The 22,255-nt window shown below is 42.5% G+C and overlaps 1 protein-coding gene across 1 annotated transcript; it reads right to left on the bottom strand.

The window, feature by feature from the left end:
• Positions 1 to 267: 267 nt before the first annotated feature.
• PARD6B (par-6 family cell polarity regulator beta) lies at positions 268 to 16,547 on the bottom strand. The gene is made up of 3 exons (XM_057704259.1): positions 16,123 to 16,547; positions 11,239 to 11,461; positions 268 to 3,301 (listed from the first exon to the last, which is right to left on the bottom strand). The coding sequence occupies exons 1-3, from the start codon at positions 16,186 to 16,188 to the stop codon at positions 2,472 to 2,474; spliced, it is 1,119 nt and encodes a 372-aa protein (XP_057560242.1). The 5' UTR covers positions 16,189 to 16,547; the 3' UTR covers positions 268 to 2,471.
• Between the last annotated feature and the right edge of the window lie 5,708 nt (positions 16,548 to 22,255).

Genomic DNA, 22,255 nt, shown 5'->3' on the forward strand with positions numbered 1-22,255 from the left:
ATTCCCAGTGTTGATCCTTTTAAAATTAAGGAAGCCAGGATCTTGTTATAACTTGGCAATTTTCTCTCTACCCATTTTCTATAATGGATGCTTGGTAAATATTTGTTGGGTGATTTTTCATATACTTGCAAACAAGAAAATAGCCTTTATACAAGTCTATCTTTATTTGTAAAAAATAATATACAACTAAAGCTAATTTGATTTTTAAAATCAAAGTTCATTTAGTGATAATGTACATTTTATAATAAAATTGTAGTAAAATACTGACATCTGATAGTTTAAACAAAGTATCATTCATGTAAAAATCATGTTGCATGTAAAATTTAATTAGAAAATCCATAGTTCACAAAAGTACATATATTTTGTTGATAGCTCATGAGGATATTATCATAAATTTACTTAAGATACAGAACAAAATTCACAGTTAGCCTGACATTTAGTACTATAAAATTTTATGCTGAATCCACTGATATTTCTGTTAATAAGGTACACTTGAAATAATTCAGACTACCAATGAATCGACATTTTATTGTATAACCAAGATCTATTGGTTTTACAATATGTCTAGTAATCAATTATTTCACCAATAATTTAAATGAGAGATCCAGTGGAAAAGACTGTTGACATATACCCTTAATGGGAAAATTAAAATAAAAAGCACTAGCAGCTTTGATTTCCATTTTCATGAATACATATAAGATAAATCTGTATTTTACAGTTAAAAGTTGTACAGAAAGTCAAGCCCTGAAGTATTTCTTCCCCTAAGAGAAAAGTTCTGATGTTAAAACTTTGTTAAAAAAAAAAAGAGAGAGAGAGAGAGAAAGAGAGAGGTAGTATGTGAAAGTATTTTTAATTAAAATGTTGAACCCCTGCACCACTTATAATATAAATGAAATGTAACCTTTAAGAGTCAAATTTATAAAACTCAATAGAATGTTAAACCTGGAATGCCATTAAAAAATAGTGGTTATATAAGTGGAAGAACTTCAACGAATTCAACAAAAAGTACACTGTATTATATAACGTTGTGCAGTTAATAGTTTAGTGATAGTATGTTTAGTGGTAAAATGCGGATAAAATACATTGAAGTATTCTGAGTCAAGTGATCTTCATTTAATCAACTTTACTTCATATATACTTTTACCATATAGAGAAAATATCCTTCAAAACGGAGTCATTTGATTCTTCACTGTTTTAATAGCACACAATTGTCATAAGGTATCCACTCTAGCCCTACCATAAAATTAATCAATAAATAACTCTGAGAGAAATATCCATAAGCCACAGGGAACTCATGTAGTTCATATTATCCTTAGTCTCTATATACAAGCTACTGTAGTGCCTGTGCACCTCATACAATGAAACCAGGCAAGGAACAAAAGTTAGCAGCCTTACTCTTACCTTGTTCTAAGTGGATGCATCGGAAAGTAATAAATAGCCTCATAAAATTAATCAAGATACACTCTACCTGTCAAAGGTGAATACTACATACTTTTCATAAAGTGTAGGCAGTGTTCCTAGAAATCCCATTAAGGAAAACCCAAAATCTTCATATAAAAAGTGCACAAGGTTGTCCTGTGTGTAAAAATCTTAGTTTGGGTGCATTTTTTTCTAAACGAAAATAATTCACACTACTCAAATATATTAAAAGAGTATAAAGGCAGACCAACAAAACACACACACAGACAACAAAAGGAATGATTTCCAATGAGATTCAGAATGACAAGAAAAGGTTATGGGAGAGAGTCTCCCATTATCAACAGTCGATGGGCCTGCCTTTCACAACGTAAGTGATGCCCAAATGGAATGCATTTGTAAATATGAAAGCTATAGGATGGACAAACACGGATATGAACAACTGTGAAGAGTTTCTTAATTCAGGAACATAGCTTCAATGCTTTATAACTTAGGAAGCAACCCCTAAAAACAGTCAATCGGTTTGATTTCTTAGAAATTAAGGGAAAAAAAGAATTTGGAAAAGTTACTTGTTACAATTAGCAACAGAGGAACAATAATAAAAAAATCAAAATAAAACATGGGGAATATAGGAGCCGAGGTCCCCAAAGTACAGAAAGACAGACTCAGACTTCTTCACATTAGAATTAAAAAATATACAGTTAAAGGAAAAATTAACCAGGCTCTGCACAGCAGGTTAAATATGCAACCATTCCAAAAGGAAATGATCTAGTCCTCATGTGTGGTTCTGAGAATGTGCTCTAACATCCAGTTCTCTACAGACAAAATAGCAAAAGCACATTATTTCATTAGCAAGGCCCCTTTGTTTTAGACTTAAATTCACCTCTGACCCACCAAAGTTTATATTAATTATCAAACTATTATTTTAATAGCATTTTAAGCTTGCAATATTTTTCTCATGCCTATCCCAGCTCACTGGTTCGGAGGTATGTACACTTTACACCAGCCACATTTACAAGTCTCCACGGCGTCCTCATCCTCCAAACGCAATGGTTTCACAGTGTTATGATTGTTCCATCTTCTTCTAAGAGTTTCTGATCTGCAGCATGCGTTTCAAATTCTGTATTTGTGCCACTTGCTGCAGGTGCGAAGCTCACTTCATCAGAAGGAATAAAACCGTTCTGTCCAGATTCAAAACTGAGTTCTATCTGTGTCAACGATTCCAGGCTCTCGGTGTTACGAACGGCCTTAGGGATCTGCTGTGGCACACCATTGTCTTCAATAATAATGTCATCTTCGTCGCTGTCTTCATCCTCTGGCTCAAAGCTCGGCTCGATCTGCTGTGGACAGCCAGGAAGGCTGTTGTCCGTAGACTGGCCGGAGCTGCCGGAAGTCCGACTGTTCCTAATGACGTTATTCCTCTGGTTTGCTGGTCTCACGGTGATGATGAGGTTGCGGCTGTTTGCAATCATCATGTCCGTTACTTGATCAAGACTCTTCCCTGAAACTTCTATGCCATTAACTTCTAAAACTTCATCATTAACAGCTAACAGTCCTGTGCTTTGAGCCAGCCCTCCTGGCACAAGCCTGGATATAAAGATCCCTGGGACCTTCTCTAAGCCATGCGGTGTCACCCTGACACTGGAGCCATCCCGGATGTAGAATCCTAGGGGTTTCTCAGTACCATATTTGTAAAGACGGACCCTACGATGTGTTTCTGGGAGGATATCCACGTCTATGATAGAAGACACAGGTCTGAAGTCCTGGGGCATGCTAATGACTATGTGTGGCTTTTTTCTATGGTTGTCAGGACGCAACACATTGGTTAAAACATTCTTCTTCTTTATTAGTGTGTCTGTACCAAAGGCACTGTAGTCTGCTTCTTCTGTTTAAAAATAAAATAAAATATAGAAATGCTGTAAAAACACCCATGTATCTATAATGGAATCTGTACAAAAGAATAACTCAAACATATTTGCTACATAAACTCGTTAAACATTAGCCTGTTCCTATCAGATGAAAATGCAGAGCTGTAGTAAGACATGCTATACCAGAAAAATCCACTAGGTGGCCCTCGAGAGCACTCACCATAAAATTACCAAAAGTTGAAGTTAAATTTGATAAAGGTCAATGACTAAAACAACATTAAATATGGCAAATGAAATTCTGATAAGGCTCACACACACATTCTTAAACACCATTTGAAAAAAGTTATTTACATTGTATTTTCCCTACCTTTGTTTAAAAACCTCCAATTTGCAGGTTCATCATATTTGACTCAATGACATGAAACTGGACACTTTTGAAGCTCAAATACCTGTATTAGAGGCTAGGCAGACAGTGTACAGGCAGGCCTCTTTTTATTGCGCTTCACAGACAATTGTGTTTTTTGCAAATTGCAGGTTTGTGGCAACCCTGCACCAAGCAAGTCTACTGGGGCCATTTTCCCCAGAGCATTTGCTGGTCACTGTGTGGTCTTGGGTCACATTTTGTTAATTCTTGCAATATTTCAAACTTTTAAATTATTATACTTGTTATGATGAGCTCTGATCAGTGATCTCTGATGTCACTATTGCAAAAAGATTACAACTTGCTGAAGGCTCAGGTGATGGTTACCATTTTTTTAGCAAAAAAGTATTTTAAAATTAAGTATTTTTTTAGACAATGCTATCACACACTTAATTTGTGCAAAAATTCATGTGACTTGCTTTCTTGTGATGTTTGCTTTATTGAACCCATAATATATCCAAAGTCTGCCTGTAAATAGATGAAATGGATAATACACATAAAGTGAGCATACAACTAAATGAATGCATATCAAACACAGGGATCTTGGTCTCCTGCAAACATACTCTCCCTCAGCTTTCTTGGGGAGTTCTTAATCTTTCATTTTCCGACTTTTGAAAGAGGCTGAAGTATAAGACAGAGACAACAGGGTGGGAGCGGGGTGGTGAGGATTCTGGCAAAGCCAAGAGCTCCTGCTGCATTTAATGGTATGGCTTTTCTCGCTCCAGGCAGCTCTTCTTCATGGACTGTAGGAATCTGTGTGGCCAGTCCAACTTGTCAGAGGGTCTTGTTTTTTAGGTTAAAAAAAAACAACAAAAAACTTCCCATTTTAAAATGCTGACACCTAATTAACAACAAAAACCTGTCTGAGCAAAACAACACCTGGGGGTTGAATTTATTCTTCAAGCCAGCAATTTATAATCTCTGATGTAAACCAGGGAAAACAGGGCACTAAAACTCAATCTTAAATTGCACAGCTGGAGGTAGACAGTCCACAAACAACACATCTCATCAGAGGATGAGGAAATGGAATTAACAGCAGGCACAAAAGGTAAAATCATGTTTCAAAAATAACTGGAATGAGGATAAACTAAAAAATCAGAATCTCCAAGGATGAAAAAAATATTTAATAAGAATAAAAAAGACAAAAATGCTCCGACCACCCCAAGAAACAGTTTAATGTCCTAGTCTCAACCACTGCTACAGACAACAGTAACATCACCACACTGTCTGCACAGGGCTTCCATCTGTAGCTCTTGTTCCCCAACTCTTGGCTGCCCTACTGAGAAGTATTATTACCTTTACTTTATAGACCAGGAAATTAAGGGTACAAAATACGTCACAGACAGAAGACTGGCCCCAGGGTTTCTTACTGGGCCAATACAGCACACATTCAATTCACACAGTGAACGTTAAGTGTCCACTGTGTGCCAGAATCTGGAGAACTTCAGTATTCTTTTCTCATGCTGCTTGAACACTCTTCCAAAGCTAGTTTCAGATACATGTACAAGATGAGGGGTACCTGATTTTTTGGCACTTCCCCCTTTGGGGATAATTTTGCTTTATTTGTGAAGAAAGCACTTACACTGTGCTCTTATAAAGGCAGAAATTTACTTATAATTTGGCTTGGGAAATAAATCGACTAACAAAAGAATCTCTTGGGCAAAATGTAGCCAAAAATCTATCAACAATAATCTTCTACTGAATGTGTTTATTCAAAATTATACATTTCATTTTACCATCAATTAAGAGAGCTCACACAATCTTTATATGGGAAATTCCAGACCATACAAACGGAGAACAAAACTAAGTTGCCTACGTACCTATTTATGGGAAACCTGACCAAAAAACCTCCAAATCTGCATAATTTGGCATGGCATCCAGACTCTGTTTGAATGCTCTCTGCTAAATTCTCAAAAGCAATATGCCCCAGTACAAAGGCACCTTTGTTCTCTCATCTAGCTAATCAGTTTCCAGCCACTGGGAAAAGAAATATCTTGGCCGAAAGCCAGGGTGCAGGGTGTCAGTTTAAAGTGTAAAGGTGAACATCTACAGGGAACAGGGCCGACGTTCCACCTGAGCACGTCTATCAAAGTACAAAACTCAGAATGAGACGGAAAGTTGGAAACCTGGCTCATGGCAACCTTTCACTTGTACAAACTCAGGCTTGTGCAGCAGTATGTGACACAGGCTGGTACAGCACTACCTCACCTATCCGGAGCCTGACAATCTCAGCTCACCGAAACAGACGAGGATCTACTGCCAGAATGCCGCGGAACAGCCAAACTGGATGTCTCACTTCCTTACACACAAAAAGCTCCTGTGCTTTACTCACCAGGAAAGGAGCCCTGCAGGCCCTCCCTCTGAGCCTCTTACTTTTTAAACACGAATTCCCCAAACCCTGGCTATCTCATTCCTCAGCTCACTCATCAGTCATTGGGGATAAGGTTCTACTAGTGAGTGGCAGGCACAGACACAAAAAATAAAAGCCTACAGTGAATAAAAAGCAAACCTGAAAACAAACAACAAAACAAAGCCTTCTATAAATCCCAACAACATCTGTGTACAGCAACAAAACAGTAACAGTTCATGGTAGAGTCACCAAGAAAGTTCAAGATTATGACCCATTTCAAGTTCAGCAGGAAGACAGGGAAGAATGAAATAATTTTTAAATGTTCTCATCAAGGGGTGGACAACCTTTTTCTGCAAAGAGCTGTACAGTAAATATTTTAGGTATTGCAGGTCACACATCTCTGGTGCAGAAGCAGCCACAGGCAACACCGCAAGGCGTGAGCGTGGCTGTATTCCGTGACAACTGTATTTACAGCAACAGCCAGCAAGCCCAAGTTCACCAACCCTGCCCTAATCCAAAATGGTTAAATGACGTCCATGTGGCAACTTCAAAAGGATTACACATCACTTAAAGCAATATTCAAATTCTGCAGATCCCTTCGCTTCCTAATACAAGAAAAATCAACCACTAGATATTTCAGAAGCACCTACTCCTATGTGGCTAGGCCTTGTGCTCTGTGCTGCAGGTCCAGAGCACAAAATAGCTAAGGTGCTTGCTTTCATGGTGTTTACAGACTAAAAGAGATGGCAATTAACAAAGAACATGAAACAATTATTACAAAGGCATCCAGAGCTGTGAAGTATCCTGGGCTGCGGGGGTTTGTCAGTGGCAACCAGGCCAGGTCTGCAGGGCAAGACAAGGTGTCTCCAGGGGAGTGAGCACAAGACTGGAAAAGAAGCCAGCAGCTCATCAGGTAGAAGGGAGAGAAGAACTTCCAGGCACACATACAATAAATACCCAGCAGGGCGGGCAGGACGGGGTTACTGGAGGAGACCGTGGAGGTGGGGCAGAGCTAGAGCCAAGTCTGCACAGCAGGGGCCCTGCACACAAACAGGGCCTCCCTGGAAGTGCCAGGATTAGGGACTTCAGCCTAAGGGCAAAGGGAAGAAAACCAAGGATTTTGGGTTTTCTACAAAGCTAGCTCTGGCTGCAAGCTGGAGAAAGGACCTGCAGGGGAAGATATTCAGGATGGTACCTGGCCTGGGGCAGAGGCAGCGGAGATGGGGAAATAAGTTTGAAAATAATTGGAACACTTTTAATAAGCTTAGTGACTGACTGAAAAGAAGGTATGTGTCAAAGGTGACACCCAGGTTTCTGTCATGAGCAACTGGTGTCATATTCTGAGATGTTACTCCACAATATCTTCTTTTTATTTAATTTTTTATTTCTGGGGCCATACCTTCTGTTAAACTATTCTTTACTATTTTACTATTAAAATGTATACCCCTTAGACCATTTCTAAATTAAACCCTGACTCAGTAAAATATAACCTTAAACTACATCTCCCAAATAACACCCACTGCACAGTGAAGTTCTAAGAGACGGTTTAAGTGGCCACCCAGTACCAGGTGTCTCAGCCACAAGGCCATGTGCTAAGGCAGACAAGGCTTAAAGTAAGGCCTTTCTGGTGTTTCCAGCATACTCCTTTGAATACACCCACGATGCAAGTGTGTCTGTCTGATGGCACACAGACAGAGACTGTGATACGGCAAGACGTGGCAGTGTAGATATTCTGATCAGATCTGGCGAGGACTCTAGGCGTGTCAATGGGCCTCAGACTTGGCTAACCATCACGACAGGCTGGGAAGCTTTTAAAAAACACATATTTCCCTGGCTGTACTCCAAACCTACAGGAATGACCTGAGTACTTTTCTTTAAAGGTGCAACCTTCAAGTATTTTCTAAGATTGTTTACAGTACAATAACAATCTGAACAACAAGAGTAGGAAAACTCTTTTTCCCTCTAATAAATGAGGAAATTCTAAACTCTGGTAGGGGAAGAGGGCTGGCAAAAGACCTAGGAATCCTCTCCAAAAATAACTCTTAAAATATCAGGTTTTTTGTTTTGTTTTTGCTTCCACGATAACAGCCCTGGAAATATAGAGTCTGGGGTTTTCCCTCTAATAATAAATTATTGTAAAACATAAAAATTTTCAAGATATGCAACTATGATACCTCCAAGTTCAAGCTATGAAGTGGTTTATGCCTTCAATCCTGAGCTTTCACTTCAAAGAAGCTTTATTTGGTAGAGTGTATCAGATTGTAAAAGGTCACATGGTTAAAATTTAAAATCCTTTTCATATCTGTCTTTTAAAAAAATCACTTGGTGCCACAGCAAGTACAAATTGGAAGCAACAGGACAGGAAAACAGAAAATATGTTACCATTAAGTAGTAAAATATAACTATACTTAACATCATTTTTGTATTAGTTTCCTGAATTTAATGTTCACTAAAGTTTATGTACAATCAGCTTTCTACTTAAGCATCTGTTGAGCTTTCTTAGTTTAAAGGAAAAAAAGTAACCACCACGAACTACAGGGCACTGTGTAACTCTGTAAGACAGACAACAAACACCTTAACTCTTCCTAAATAAGGTGATTCCAGGTGCCCAGAGGGTAATCTGGCAAAGGTGGGGGGGGGGCTAGCTTGGGTGGTCAGAAGGGGCCCCTCTAAGACAGTCATCTGAGCTAAGATCTGAGGGATGAGGAGGCGGCCATGGGACCAGCTGCAAGAAAAGTGTTCCTTACAAAAGGAACAGCAAGTGCAAAAGCACAGAGAGCAACAAGCCCGCTGAGCCCGGAGGACAGAAAAGAAGCCAGTGTGGTTGCTGTGAGGGGGGAATGCGAGAGCGGAGGAAGGGGAGGCTGTGGAGTCCAAATCAGAAAGGGTTTTACTATGGATGAGACGGAAGCCACTGGAGGGTTTTAAGCAGGACTTTTCATTTTTTTGCTTAAGTCACACTTTTAAAAACAAGAATGTATTAAAGTTACATTTTTAAAAACAAAAATTTTCTGTTGAACACACCATCTTATTTCTGAATCAAATTCTAAGCGCTATGAATTGTATTGGACATTTACCTCTACAGCAAAGAAAACTTCTGTTTACATATAAACATACTTGAAAAGGAAATAGCAGAAGATAACCACCCTTAAAAGATGTTAGGATTAATCCTATGATCACGTAAGTGTTACAATTCCAGTAACAAAAACATGTGGCAGTATAATCCAACGCCTATAATCTTTCTAACAAAGGGGATAATCCAACAAGTTTGTCAGATGGCAGTAGTTTAAAAATAGTCATTCTACATTCCACATTCCACATAGCAACTAGATTTGTAATGAAAATTACAACTGCTAACAAGAAAGGCCTTCTATTCAACAATAATGATTTAAATTACTCTGCTTAAAATCACAAGTTCCACTCAAATGTTTTGTCTTCTTCTCCTCTACTGCTGCTCTTCCTTCTCCAACATTCTATACATAGCTTTCTAACAACTATCCCTGGGTGTCATCTCAGCTGGCCCTTGTGTCTACTCCCCAAAATTTCAACTATCACTTTTCTGCAGACTTTAGACTCTCTGATCAGCTTCTAGATTTCCACCCTAAGTTCCAGCCCACCATTTCTGATTTCCTACGTGACACGGTTGAAACTCGCCAGCCAGATAAGCTTTTCTTGTCCTAAAACCAAACCAATTTTCTTTCCAAGTCGATCTCTCTTCCAGATTGTGCCTGTTTTATGGCCCTGTCCCAGCTATCAGGCTCAAATCCAGAAAGCTATTTTCCTCTGGACTCCTCTTCAACCCTCTGCCCTCCAGTAGGGAGTGCAGTGACTCTCAAATCCTCCCCTTTATCTTCCTCACTGTCTCCTGCTGGGGCAGCTTCTCAGAATCTGTCACCCGCCTGCTCCTTGCTCTCTCCTCTAAGACTGCTCTGTCCACTCCAGCTCATCCTGAACAGCCAAATGAGTCTTTCTGAAGTAACACCCCAACTGTACCACACCCCTGCTATATATCTAGGAAATCCATCTCAGGGGTCTTTGGGAAAATGAATTTGTGTGTTTTTAAGTATTTTGCAAATAGTCAAGTGATACAGACTAAGTTACCCTACCCTTAGAGATTTATTTTGTTGGTAGACTTCAGTTCCTCCAAACCCAGAAGCAAAGATACACAATCAGTGGAATTTCAAAGCCCTGGGAGTGGTCCAATGCTTATCAACTGATTGGAAATAGTTTCACCTTCAAGGGTAATCTCTATCCATTCTCTCAAATTGCTTTCTGGGTTGGTTTACAAACAGTAAGGCTTTAATTATCCCACCAATACTGGGCTTGCGTCTCGCAGGCTGCCTTTCCAAAGGTCTTCATTTACCAAAGACAAAGGAATAAATGGCGCACACTACCGCCTGTCTATAGGCAGACACAGATACAAAGAAGGCCACAAAGTTAAAAAAAAAAAAAAAAAAAGGTTTTAGGGCTCAAAATACATTTCAATGCTTGCCATTATAGAATGGTTGGTTATTTAAAATGTTCTTTTGCAAGACCAATATCAATGTTTACATTCCTCCAAAATAATGACTTGCTCTCTGATTTTCCAGATAATTCACTAGTTTTATTTCTGTGAAAAATACCTTAAAAGGAAAGAAAACATTTACTGGAGGCATACTACATACCAGAGCACTGCACTGAGCTCATTTAAACTTCCTAGTAATCCTATGAGATAGTATGTTCATTCTATAGATAAGAACATTGCAACCCAGGAAGAATGACTTTCCTTCAGGTACCTATTAAGTAGTAAATGCAGTACTTCAAAGTTAGTCGCCACCAAAAAAGTAGAATGTTTCTCTGACTCCAAAGTCATACTCTTTCTACCACATCTTTCTGAATGGACAAAATTCCATTCAACAAAGTGAAGATTCAATAAATTCCTAGTTTCCATTAAAAAAAAAAATCTAAGAGATTATAAAGTAATTAAAATCACAATCTTTCTAAAGTACACTTAGTGAAGTGTAAAGGTGTTAATTAAACCAATAATATTATAGATGTCTTAACTCACTTGTTAGTTAATATGGGAAGAAGATTCACACAAAATGTCTATTCATTAAATTTGTGGCAAGTTCTGTGTATCCTATCAATGAGGAAAATAAACAATTTCTAATTCTAAAACAATTTTTCCAAACATTGTTACTTACCCTTCTTTTGTATAAAAATCCTCAGCAGTGGATTAGCCGTAGAAACAGCTTTGTGATAATTATCATCGTTGTTTATAGGCAGTAAGTCTCCGTGGATGTCTGCGTAGCCGACTAAAACGTCAACATTGGGTATCTTATGAACATGCTGCAGTAACCCATAAAACTCCTCAAACTTTCCAGGTTTTGATCTTTCCAGTGAAAACCGACGAAACTCAGCTCCAAACTATAAATAAACACATTAATTTGAAAAAAGGTAACAGGATCCAATCTTAAAATGCATGACATAGAAAATTCACAGGCACAGTACTTCCCTTAATGAAGAAGACAGTTCCAATGACACAGTCTAGTGCCAGAAACCTCATTATCCGGAGATAAAACAACATAAGAAGGCACAGGAATGTGCCTGCTCACTGCTGCTGCATCTCTGAAGGGCATTCCCTTCAAGACATGCAGGCTCAACTTAATCCCTGGGGTACCCAGGCCTCACTGGGGACTGTCCAGCAGTGACTCAGCTCAAACAAACCTTGTCTGGATCCCAGATCCTGACAGCAGTATCTCCTCCTCACTCTGGCCACGGGGGTAACAAAGATGTTCCTAAGTCTTTATGGTGACTTTTAGCAAAACACATCTAAGTTTCCTCCCCTGTAAAAGGAATTATAATTCCACAGGAAGTGGCAAGAATTAACAGCAACATACACAAAAAGGACTTTGAGCTTCTTGGCACTAAGGTACAATACAAAGGGAGGTATATCATATAAGAAACAGGTCTAGAGATAAGAAGTCTCTTCCCTATGTTAATCTCAAAAAAACAAAAAGGTTTATTAATACATTAAGTATATGTCCTACAACTATCCAATTAACACAAATGTGTTTATGTGCTTGGCACAGTGCTAGGCCCTAGAGAATGAAAGGCTCAGACCCGCACCAGAGCTCAGCAATTAGTGGGGAAAGAGAATAACTGTATCCGAGGTATTAAGGGATCACACAAACAAGGAGGACGACACTCCCATCATACCCGACACTCCCATCATACCCGGTATTTATCTCCACGATTCTGGTTCTCAGTTCTGCTTCCCTACTCTAGAATCAGATCTCCGCTCTCCAAATGCCAAATTATTTAAGTGGTTCTTATTCAACATGAAGGACTGGCCTCATCTAGTCCATAATAAACAGGATCTGTGACTTACTATGGGACTAGCATGCATTTTCTCACATGTGGAAACCTAAGAAAGGTTCATCAGCCTTCCTCAAAAAGTACCCAGTCACACAAGTTTGGGAAATGCTACATAACTATAATCACACTCTTGGGAATCACTGTGGAGACCAGATATTAAAGGCTCAGTTAAATCCTGTGGTTGGTCAAAACAAAAAAAAAATTTTTAAACAAATGTTTGCCAAATGTGTTTGAACACTGAACTGGTTCTTCTTCTAAATATCTATTATAATGGTAAGAAACACTAATGTACCACTAAAACAGCCTTAAGCATCATGCAAAGAAAGTCCCTATGGGAATAATTTGAGCAGGTTACAAATGTGTCAATTCACTTGCCCAATCATCTGATGGGCTCTCTGGATTCACGCTTTTGCCATCTTGAAGAAGCTCACCTGCCTTGCTTATACCCACACTACTCACTGGTTTTAAATTAAAATAAAAATTTACTAAAACCACCTCTAACCTCTAATAAATTAAAAGTTTCCAAAACACATTCCTGAAACATAAACACTAACATTTGTCAAAAAAATAAGGTGACTCATACCTAAAGCGTTCAAAAAGTTTAGTCACACCTTCACACGTTTCAAAGTAAATAAAAACTGGGAACACCCTTTACATCAGAGTTACTCTTATGATGTTATCAAAAGTCATAGTTTCTCCTCCATTTTCTTTATTCTGGTATAACATCCTAGTGCTTTCTGATTCGCCGCAGGGTTTTATTACTTTCCCTGATGAATGGGAGTAACAACTAATAATCGAACATTTTAGGGCTGCAATGTTTTTGCTAAAGCTTGTGGATAAAAATTCTTTGCTCAACATTTTTTTCTCTTGCTTAAATGTTATGATAAAAACAATAGAAAATTGTATGCCTTCACAGTACATGTGCCCTTTTGCAATGTTAGCAGAAAAAAAAAAGAGAGAAATTGTTATGCTTCTTGCAGAAAAACAATAGGATTAACAGAACTTTTTACTACATGAAGAAAAATACTAAAATAGAGATAAAATTAAGACCCAATCAACAACTATTATAACTTTTTTCAGCCTGGTCTAGTTTGCCCTGGTCACCCAGAATGTGTATGGACACCCGTCTCCCAGCATCTTTTGGTACACTCTAGAAATGCGAACTTAATTTTAATAGTTTGTCCATGAATAATAACTAGGAAATGTACAGCTCAAAGACTGTTCCAAGTCTTTAATAACCTAAGGTTATTAAAGGACCTCACCTTGGCTATTAAGAGCTTTCCCAACTCTGGAGAAACAGAAAGATAAATCAGTTACCAAAGAAACGTCACATGGTAACTGGTAACACAACTTAACTATAGTTATATTTGCATTATCCATTACTTTATTTGTACCATTTTCCCCTTCCACGAGCAAAGATACGAAGTCGACATTGTTTTCTATGCAGAAGAAAAAGAAATCCTGGAACGGGGATCTGCACATCACCAAGTTGTGGTTACAACCTCTTGGCGATCAACTTTGTAAAAAACTGTGATAGCACCAAAGCAGTGAAAAAGGAAGTACTGTTTCACACATCTGTCCAAATATTTTTTAACTGGTAAAGATGCCAAGTGTTTTATTTAATCCATTAAAAATAAATGTATATTTAAAACATGAGGTGTCACAGACACACTAGAAACAGCACCTCTACTGTGTCTATTTATCAGCAGCTAGAACACTAGTGGGACCTCACTTTATGAGATGCAGGTTCTCAGAATGCCTTGATTCTATTTAAGAGACACAGTTCACTAGAAGTCCAGTATGGCAGGTCAAATATATAATGGGTAGTATGGGAAAGATTCACAAACCAGTTGACATAAGGGCAGAAAGCCTGAAATTCCAGTCCCCAAGTGCTCAAGGTTTCCTAGTCCAAGAGATAAATTACCATTTAACTGTATTTATCAGAGAACCTAGAATCCCTATTCATTTTCTCCTATGATAAAAAAAAATTAAGGACTTGCTACCAAGATTAGACCACAAACTGAATTTTAAGATTATGCAATATCATAAGTATTTTTCTTAACCTCAACTCCCACAAATCCAAACTAGGTTTATAACAGAAATGCCATGAGAAGGCTCAACCATTGGGCGTGGACCCACTACCACCACTATACTGCTAGAGGAAAAGCCCTATATATTTTGAGTTATCTTAACCCTTAGTTCAAGCATATCACTTCAACTGGCTATGGCAATTCCATGGAGGACACAGGGAAGAGCGTATTCCTTAAATTCCTATAACCACATTTCTATTCTTATTAAGCAGAAGGGTTTCTGAAACTAGCGCCTATTCTGTCACGAGTTAAGTCAAAAATAACATTTTTAAATAATGTTAAAAATTAATGCAGATATTCTTGATGTGATGATCTCAGTTACAGCAACTTAGAAAACTTTGCTTATCAACTCCAGGTAATAAAAACCACTCTACCCACAGGCTCCAGAGAGCCTTCCTTACTCTACTCACTGAAAAATCACTCCATGATTTTGCATTTTCCCCCCTCCCCCCACCACAGTCTTACATTCAATGATGTTTCATTATTTTTGAAGTTGATATGCTTTTACTTTTCTTCTATTCTTTCATGTGTTTTGATCTTCCCAACACTTATTTTAAATGTTCCCAGGCCCCAGCCCATGTCCTCTCTTTTGTATTCTATTAAGCCTAACACTGATTTTGTATAAGGACTTTAAGGTTTTGTCACAAAAAGCAGAGCTTGTCGAAGTCATAAGCCCCCTGTCTTCTCGGAGAATCAGAGTAGATTATCTAAGTCCCTCTGGCTCTTCAATTCATGAAACACTTGCTGAAATGTTCCCGTGGCTGCGGATCATCTTCAAATTCCAACTCACCCTCCCTCCCCCCCCACCCCCGCCTTGGAAAGCATTCCCTCACTAATCCCTATACACCATTCTGCTCAGGGAGCCTCGCAATTTAGAAATTCAGTGGATACCCACGTAATTATTAGCAGATGGGCACCCCGTTGGTCAAGAATGAAAACACTTGATGTGAAAAGGTAGCAGGATGGAATGAAAAGAGCATCCAGGTTCAAACTGTGAAGTGCTACTCAAACGAAAGGCGATAGTGTTAATTTTACAGATTAAATGCATACCAAAGTTAGTACTAGAAAAATCCCTAGCACGAAGCAAAGCTAACTTTCAAAGGGTTCTTTAGTGCCCTAGGCTCTCTCCTTCACCACTCGATGCACCCTTGAACCGCACAAAAGGGGTAACATTTTGTGAGCACGGGTGTTCCAAGTACTCTTTACTCATAGGCTAGGAGGCAGAATTCCTCCAAACCTTTTACCAGGCTGCGCTCAAACGCCTCCCATCCTCGGGTACACCTTGGCCATCACTCCCAGCCTTGAACAGGAATGATTTTTCTTAAGGAAGGAGATTAAGCGCTCAGCTCTCCTCCTTCCTACCTGGGGCAGGAGCAAACACAATGCCCCCACTCTCGCCCCCTTCTCAGCAAGTTTATTACCCACCATCTCCTAACTGCAAATTCCGCTACCGCGCCCGCCACGGTCCCAAACACCGGGGCAGCTCCTAAGGCCGTCCCCGGCCAGCCCCCGGCCTCCCCCAGGCCCGGTACCACCGCCCCCCCACCCCAGCCCCACCCCAGGCCCTGCTCCCCCGTCCCCAGGCAGCCGGCCGCTCCGCCCAGCCCGGGCCCCGCTCACCTTGCTCTTCACCTCCATGGTGCCCAGGCAGCCGCTGCCCGCCCCGTGCCGGTGGCCGCGGTTCATCCTGAGGCCGGGCCCGCAGCGGCCTCCTCCAGCCGGGCCGCCCCTCGGCGCGTGGGGAGCGAGCGTGCGGCCCGCGGGCTGGGAACGCGGCTGCGCCCCGGGCGCCTCCTCACAGGCACCTGCAGAGGGGCGGCCGCGGCTCGGGTCTCGGCGCGGAGCTCCGCTCGGCTGGCTCCTCACACGGCGGGACCGAGGGTCGGACTGGCGTCGCGGCGGGCGGGGACACGGCTCCCTCCCTCCGGGCCTCGGCAGCAGCCGCGACCGCGGAGGAGGAGGAGGGGGCGGAGCGCAGGGCACAGGCGCCGCAGCCTTGCTCTCGGCCACCTCCTCCGCGAGCTCGCGCGCGCGCGCACCCGAGCCGGGCGGGAGCCGCGGCGCGTGAGCGCGCTCACCTGCAGCGTCCGTAGAAGCTTCGGCGGCTCGCGCTCCGCCCACACCCAATGGGAAGCGCGCACCTGCGCCCTCAGCGCCAACCAATCGATAAACGCCTCGCGCGGCGCGTGGGCGGGCCGCCGTCTAGAAAATCCCGCCCTTCGCCGTTCGATTGGTCCCGCGCTGAGAGGGAGGGGCGGGATCACCTGAAGCCGCGGGCCTCCTGACCTAGCAGGAGAGCTGGAAAGCGCATGCGCGGGCCCTGGAGTTTCCGCCCCGGGAGGGCCGGCCGGAAGCGCGAGCGCACCTGGAGACGGGCTGGGGGGGTGGGGCTTGGACTTTTTGCGCACGCGCAGGCCCGCGCCGGGTTGCTCCGGACAGGGTCAGAGCTTGCCCCACGCTGGGGAATGGGACGCGCGCCTCGGCTGGTTGAGCTGGTGCGGTGGGGCTGCTAGGTTTCTGCCACCCTTCCCTTCTTTGCACTTTGGGGTCTGCAGCGTGCAACAACGCCACCTTCCCCCCCTCATTTGCGTTGTTTAGTCGTCTGACTGCAACTCTGCAAATTTCAAGTTTTCCCGCCTCCTCAGCAGTCACTGGGGAAGAATCTCAGGGCTCTACAGGATTGGTTTTGCGGACTCTTTCTGCAGTCCGTCAGGTCCCATGGGGTCGAGTGGGCAGAGGCCCGGGATGGCTCTTCGAAGGTCCAGCTTCCCCGAGTACTCCTAGACCGGCCCTCCAGGGCTTTCTTTTCTTTTTAATTTGTTTTTAACCTCCTAAATCCTCCTCTCCCTCCAGCCATTCCTGGGCTGTTTGGTGCGTCCACCAGCGGCTGCGTCCACCAGCGACAGCCTCCGGATTGTGTCCATCTCCCTCCCTCCCTCCAGTGTAATGACCAAGCTCTGTCCCTGATCTCAAAAGACTGAATCCTTCTCTCTAAATGCCCCAGAGCCGGGTTTCTCCTCCCAGGAGCCCTTGTTCAGCCCTGGCAGTGCTGGGGAGGTGAGGGGACCCCCAGGGTCCCCCCACCCACCTGAAGAGGGGCTCATCCTGGCGCTGCGGCTCATCAAAGAGCTGTGGAACCCTCCTGTGAGCTGGACCTGGGCCTGCGGGCCGGGTTTCTAACCTGAAACGGTGAAGACGAGCTGATTAGGGTGCTGCATTCCACCTGAAGCCGCTGCCTTCCTCTTCTTATCTCCTGCCTACAATCCCTCCTCGCACTTTGCATCCCTCCTTACCAGCACTCGGGTCAACTTCCAGTTTCCCCAGGTGTTTTGGGAGTAACCGCCCCTGCCCCAGAAGGACGGCTCTGAGAAGCCTTTACTTTGCTCACCGTGGAGATGTGTCTCTTCTGGGTGCTGGAGCCAAGGAGGATGGTTTCTCCGTATTAACTTTGCCGCCCCGGGTTCAAAGGTGAGAAACCCATTTTTCCCCGTGAGGGGTTCAGTCCACCAAATATTCGTGGGGGAATTTAAAGTTTTTCTGGACATTGTGGGTGGAAGTCCAGGTGGAAAGGATACCATCCCAAGCTGAGTAATGATAAAACTGCCTCTTCTACCCCCTGTTCAAAAGCACCTACTACGTGACTCAAGCCTAAAGTGGAAGTGAAGTGTGGTCCTGTGATGGGGTGGCGTGGGAGTTTGTTCTCAAGACTCCTTTAATTACTCTTAAAATGGAGGGCCTCCAGGTATTGTGTTTATGTGTGCTATGTCTTTCAACAGTCATTGTATTAAAATGGAAACTGAGAAATGTTTAAAACACAAGAATACACAAGCACACGTTCCAGTAGTCATCAGGGCGATGATATCACCACATGGCCCGTCTCTTCTGGAAAATTCCATTGTATACCTGTGTGACGAGGGTGAGAGGAGCAAGTGACATCTTAGTATTGTGAAAATAGTTTGGGCTTTGAGAATCCACTGAAAAGATCTCACGGACTCGCAGGGACTGCTGGTATCTCTATTCTCAGCTGTTTCACGATCCCCCCCCCCCCCCCCCCCCCAGCTGCCAGGGCCACGTGCTGGGCTCTAGTTCTGTGGGAGTGATTGCTGGGTGGTTGAGCTTTATTACTGTTACCAATATTTATTTATCAAGCCCTTTTAAAAAGGAAATTTGTGGGTGCCAATACACCTGCGTGGGCCCTGCATTCCTGGAGGTGTCGTCACATCCTCTCTGCCCTCCCCCGGGGTGTGGCATCCCTCTTGGACTTTCCTTTCTAGAAGGGAGGGCCAGGCCCGAGCTTTCTGCATCTCCTAAGTGGAATTTGCTCTGACCTCTGCGTCACAAGTGCGCCTGGGCTGTGTAAGGAAGGAATGTGGAGAATAGTTTGAATTTGATAAAGGTGTTGTGGAGGAGGGGAGCCCTTTCATTCCAGAGAGGGCTGCTCTGGGCATAAGTTGGTTCGCAGGACCTGAAATTCAGCCTTTCTCTGGAAGCATGAAGCCCAGAGAAACAGCAGAAACAGAGAAGGGTTTATGTTTCTGTACTTTTGGTTTGAAGACTGAATCCTAATCTCATTTCTCTCCATCCTCCCTCTCCACCCCCAAATCCTCAAGCTAATGCTGATCAAGACCTGCTCGGGGAAGGAAAAGCTAGTCCCAGGCCTGGGAGAATTAATACTCAGTGAGTTAGGGAGCTAAGCAAGGTGAGTGGATGACACAGACTCTATAAATTACAAGTTCACACAATCAGTAGTGCGGAATGATGATGACACCCTCACACTGTCAGATCTCCCCAGCCCATCTCCACCCTCTGAAAGAAGCTAGTGAGGGTTCCATTCCTGCTTTATCCCTCTTTCCAATACTTTTGGTCTTTAGTTCTTCTACAACTTCACACAACTGTTCTGTTTGAAATTTACCATGTGAGGTGGAAGGAGTTGGAAACTTACCACAGTTCATTTTATTGATTTACGTCTTGCATCATGATGTTTTTTCTTTCCTTCCTCCTCTTAGGGGAGGAAAAAGAAAGGTGGCAAGAAGTTACATATTGTGGTGGTGAGATTTTTTTCAAGAAGTTTCTCTTGCCAGCTCTTTTTCTCCTTGATTACTCAAGTGCCAGTTTTGATGGAGCTAGTTAATAATTCCTTGAGAGAGAGGTGAAGTGTGCATTTATGAATCTCAGACTACTCACCAAAGCATTTTAAGCCCTTTAGTAGAGTTGGAATTAAGTTACATGATCTGTTTTCTGGTTAATAGCTTATAACACTCACAGCTCAGGAGATGAATGAATGATCTCCTGTAGCCTGTAAGAAACTAAATGCCATTTTATGTAAAAACCCATCTTCATGGGAGACAGCATGTGCCAGGCACCGTGTCTGAGCCCTGCCCTTGTGGAGCTGGCTTTCTGACCTTTTCTGTTTCGGAGACTCAATTTCTCTATCTGTAAATGCAGGCATGGGATGAGATCATCTTCACAATCCCTTCCAGCTCTTAACATCCTGTGGTACCCTGGGGATAACGGAGATTGATCATTATTTCAACATTACCAGGGATGAACTAGAACGAAAAGGGTAATCTTTCCATCAGGATCAGCAGGCAGGCAGCAGTCATCCACTAAAATAGTCCACTTCCTGGGAGGTGTTGATGAGGACGGTGATAACTGTTTATGAGGGTCCACCCTGGTGCTGGGAACTGTGCTAAGTGCCTTCCCCATGAATTATCTTATTTGCTTTCAAGGAGCATGGAAGAGCTTTATACTTGGAGGCCCTGAGAGCTTAACTTTTTTTTAAGTAATAGTTGTTAATTTGAGCCCTTGCTCTGCCCCTTGCTGGCTGGGTAACCTTGACCCTGTTCATTTAACTACTCAGAGCCTCAGATGAGAAACTATACATGAAACTGCTCTGCAAACCATCAGGTTCGGTGAGAACATTGGTGGTTATTCTTTGGCACATAATATTGCCTACCAAGGCTTTTGGTAGAATTTCAAGGAATTCTTTGAAATTAAACAGAAATGTGTAATAAATCGTTCTTCTTGTCTTCACACAGGGCAACCTTTTAGTGGCCATCTCTTAGAGAGGCCAAGAGGCAGCCTAGAGGAGTCGTTAAGAATGTGACTCCCTGGATAAAGAAGATGTGGCATATATATATACAATGGAATGTTACTCAGCCATAAAAAGGAATGAAATGGAGCTATATGTAATGAGGTGGATAGACCTAGAGACTGTCATACAGAGTGAAGTAAGCCAGAAAGAGAAAAACAAATACTGTATGCTAACTCATATATATGGAATCTAAAAAAAAAAAAAAAAAATGGTACTGATGAACCTAGAGACAGGGCAAGAATAAGGATGCAGATGCAGAGAATGGACTGGAGGACACAGGGTTGGGGGGGCAGGCGGCGAAGGGGAAGCTGGGACGAAGTGAGAGAGTAGCATAGACATATATACACCACCAACTGTAAAATAGATAGCTAGTGGGTTGCTGTATAACAAAGGGAGATCAATTCAATGATGGGTGATGCCTTAGAGGGCCAGGACAGGGAGAGCGGGAGGGAGTTGCAGGAGGGCGGGAATATGGGGCTATATGTATAAATACAGCTGATTCACTGTGGTGTACCTCAAAAGCTGGTACAAGAGTGTAAAGCAATTATATTCCAATAAAGAGCTTAAAAAAGAAGAAGAATGTGACTCCCAGATGCCTATATTCAATCCTGCCTCTGCCATTTCCTAGCTGTGTGACCTTGGGCAAATTCTTAAGCTCTCTGAGCCTCAGTTTCCTCACCTGTAAAATGAGGAGAAAAGGAGCATTATTTGTCTTTATTCATGTACAAAGTATTTAGGATAGGACCCAGCACAGAGTGAGGACTCCTTAAATGTTACCTGTTATTGTTTTTATTGCTGTCTATATTTATTACCTACTGTCATAAGAGAATTCATTAGTGTAATAAGTATTTATTAAGCCTCAACTGTGTGTACAATATGGTCCTTGGCATGGATATAAAGAATTAAAAAAAAAAAAGGAATGAAGGTATGATTTCTACCATCTAGAACCCCACAGTTCACACAGACATTGGCTCAGCAAGTATCCTTGAGCTCCTACTGAGGATCAGGCAAGGAGACAATACTGTGAATACGATCAAGTTCTTGCCTCCAAGGAAGGAGCATCTAGCTGAGAAGTCAGACATTCGGAGACATGTCTCCTGAAGTGATGTGCAACGTAGTTAAGGGGCAGGGAGGTTTGCTGGAATTACCATTGGAGAGCTCACATCTGGCTCCGTCACTAACCCACTGTCGAACTCTAGGCACAGATCCTCACCTCTCTAAAGACCGCTTTCCTAGGGAGTGAAATGAAGATAGTGAGAATATCTACCTCCTTTGAATTAGAAAATATTTATTGAGTGTCTATTTTGTGCCAGGCCCTGTTCGAGATGCTTAAAGATACAGGAGTAGGGAAGACATGACAGAATCCCTGCCCTCCTGGAGCTGACATTCCAGGAGAGGAGAGAGACAGACTACACAAATTAATTCGTTACAAGATACAGTGTGTTAGTGATAAGAGCTATGGAGAAAAATAAAGCAGGGAAGGGAGATGGGGAGGCCTAGGGAGCCTGAGGGTGGGGTGAGGTGTAGAAGGAAAACAAAATTCAAACGGTGGCACAGGTGGCCTTTCAGGGACGCTGGAGTTGAGAAAGCAATCCTTGTGCTTCTCTGGCTGGTGGGGGTGGGGGCTGAAGGTTGGGGGAAGCCTTCCAGGCAGGGGCT

Source organism: Hippopotamus amphibius, chromosome 12 (genome assembly GCF_030028045.1).
Source record: "Hippopotamus amphibius kiboko isolate mHipAmp2 chromosome 12, mHipAmp2.hap2, whole genome shotgun sequence".
NCBI classification, from domain to species: Eukaryota; Metazoa; Chordata; class Mammalia; order Artiodactyla; family Hippopotamidae; genus Hippopotamus; species Hippopotamus amphibius.

Bases quoted from the DNA above. Each gene is read 5' to 3' on its own strand.
- PARD6B (XM_057704259.1), bottom strand. From the start codon at position 16,188: ATGAACCGCGGCCACCGGCACGGGGCGGGCAGCGGCTGCCTGGGCACC. The intron at 11,462-16,122 runs GTGAGCGGGGCC...GTTTATTTATAG, and splicing joins CCATGGAGGTGAAGAGCAAG to TTTGGAGCTGAGTTTCGTCG. The intron at 3,302-11,238 runs GTAAGTAACAAT...ATTTTTAAACAG, and splicing joins GATTTTTATACAAAAGAAGG to AAGAAGCAGACTACAGTGCC.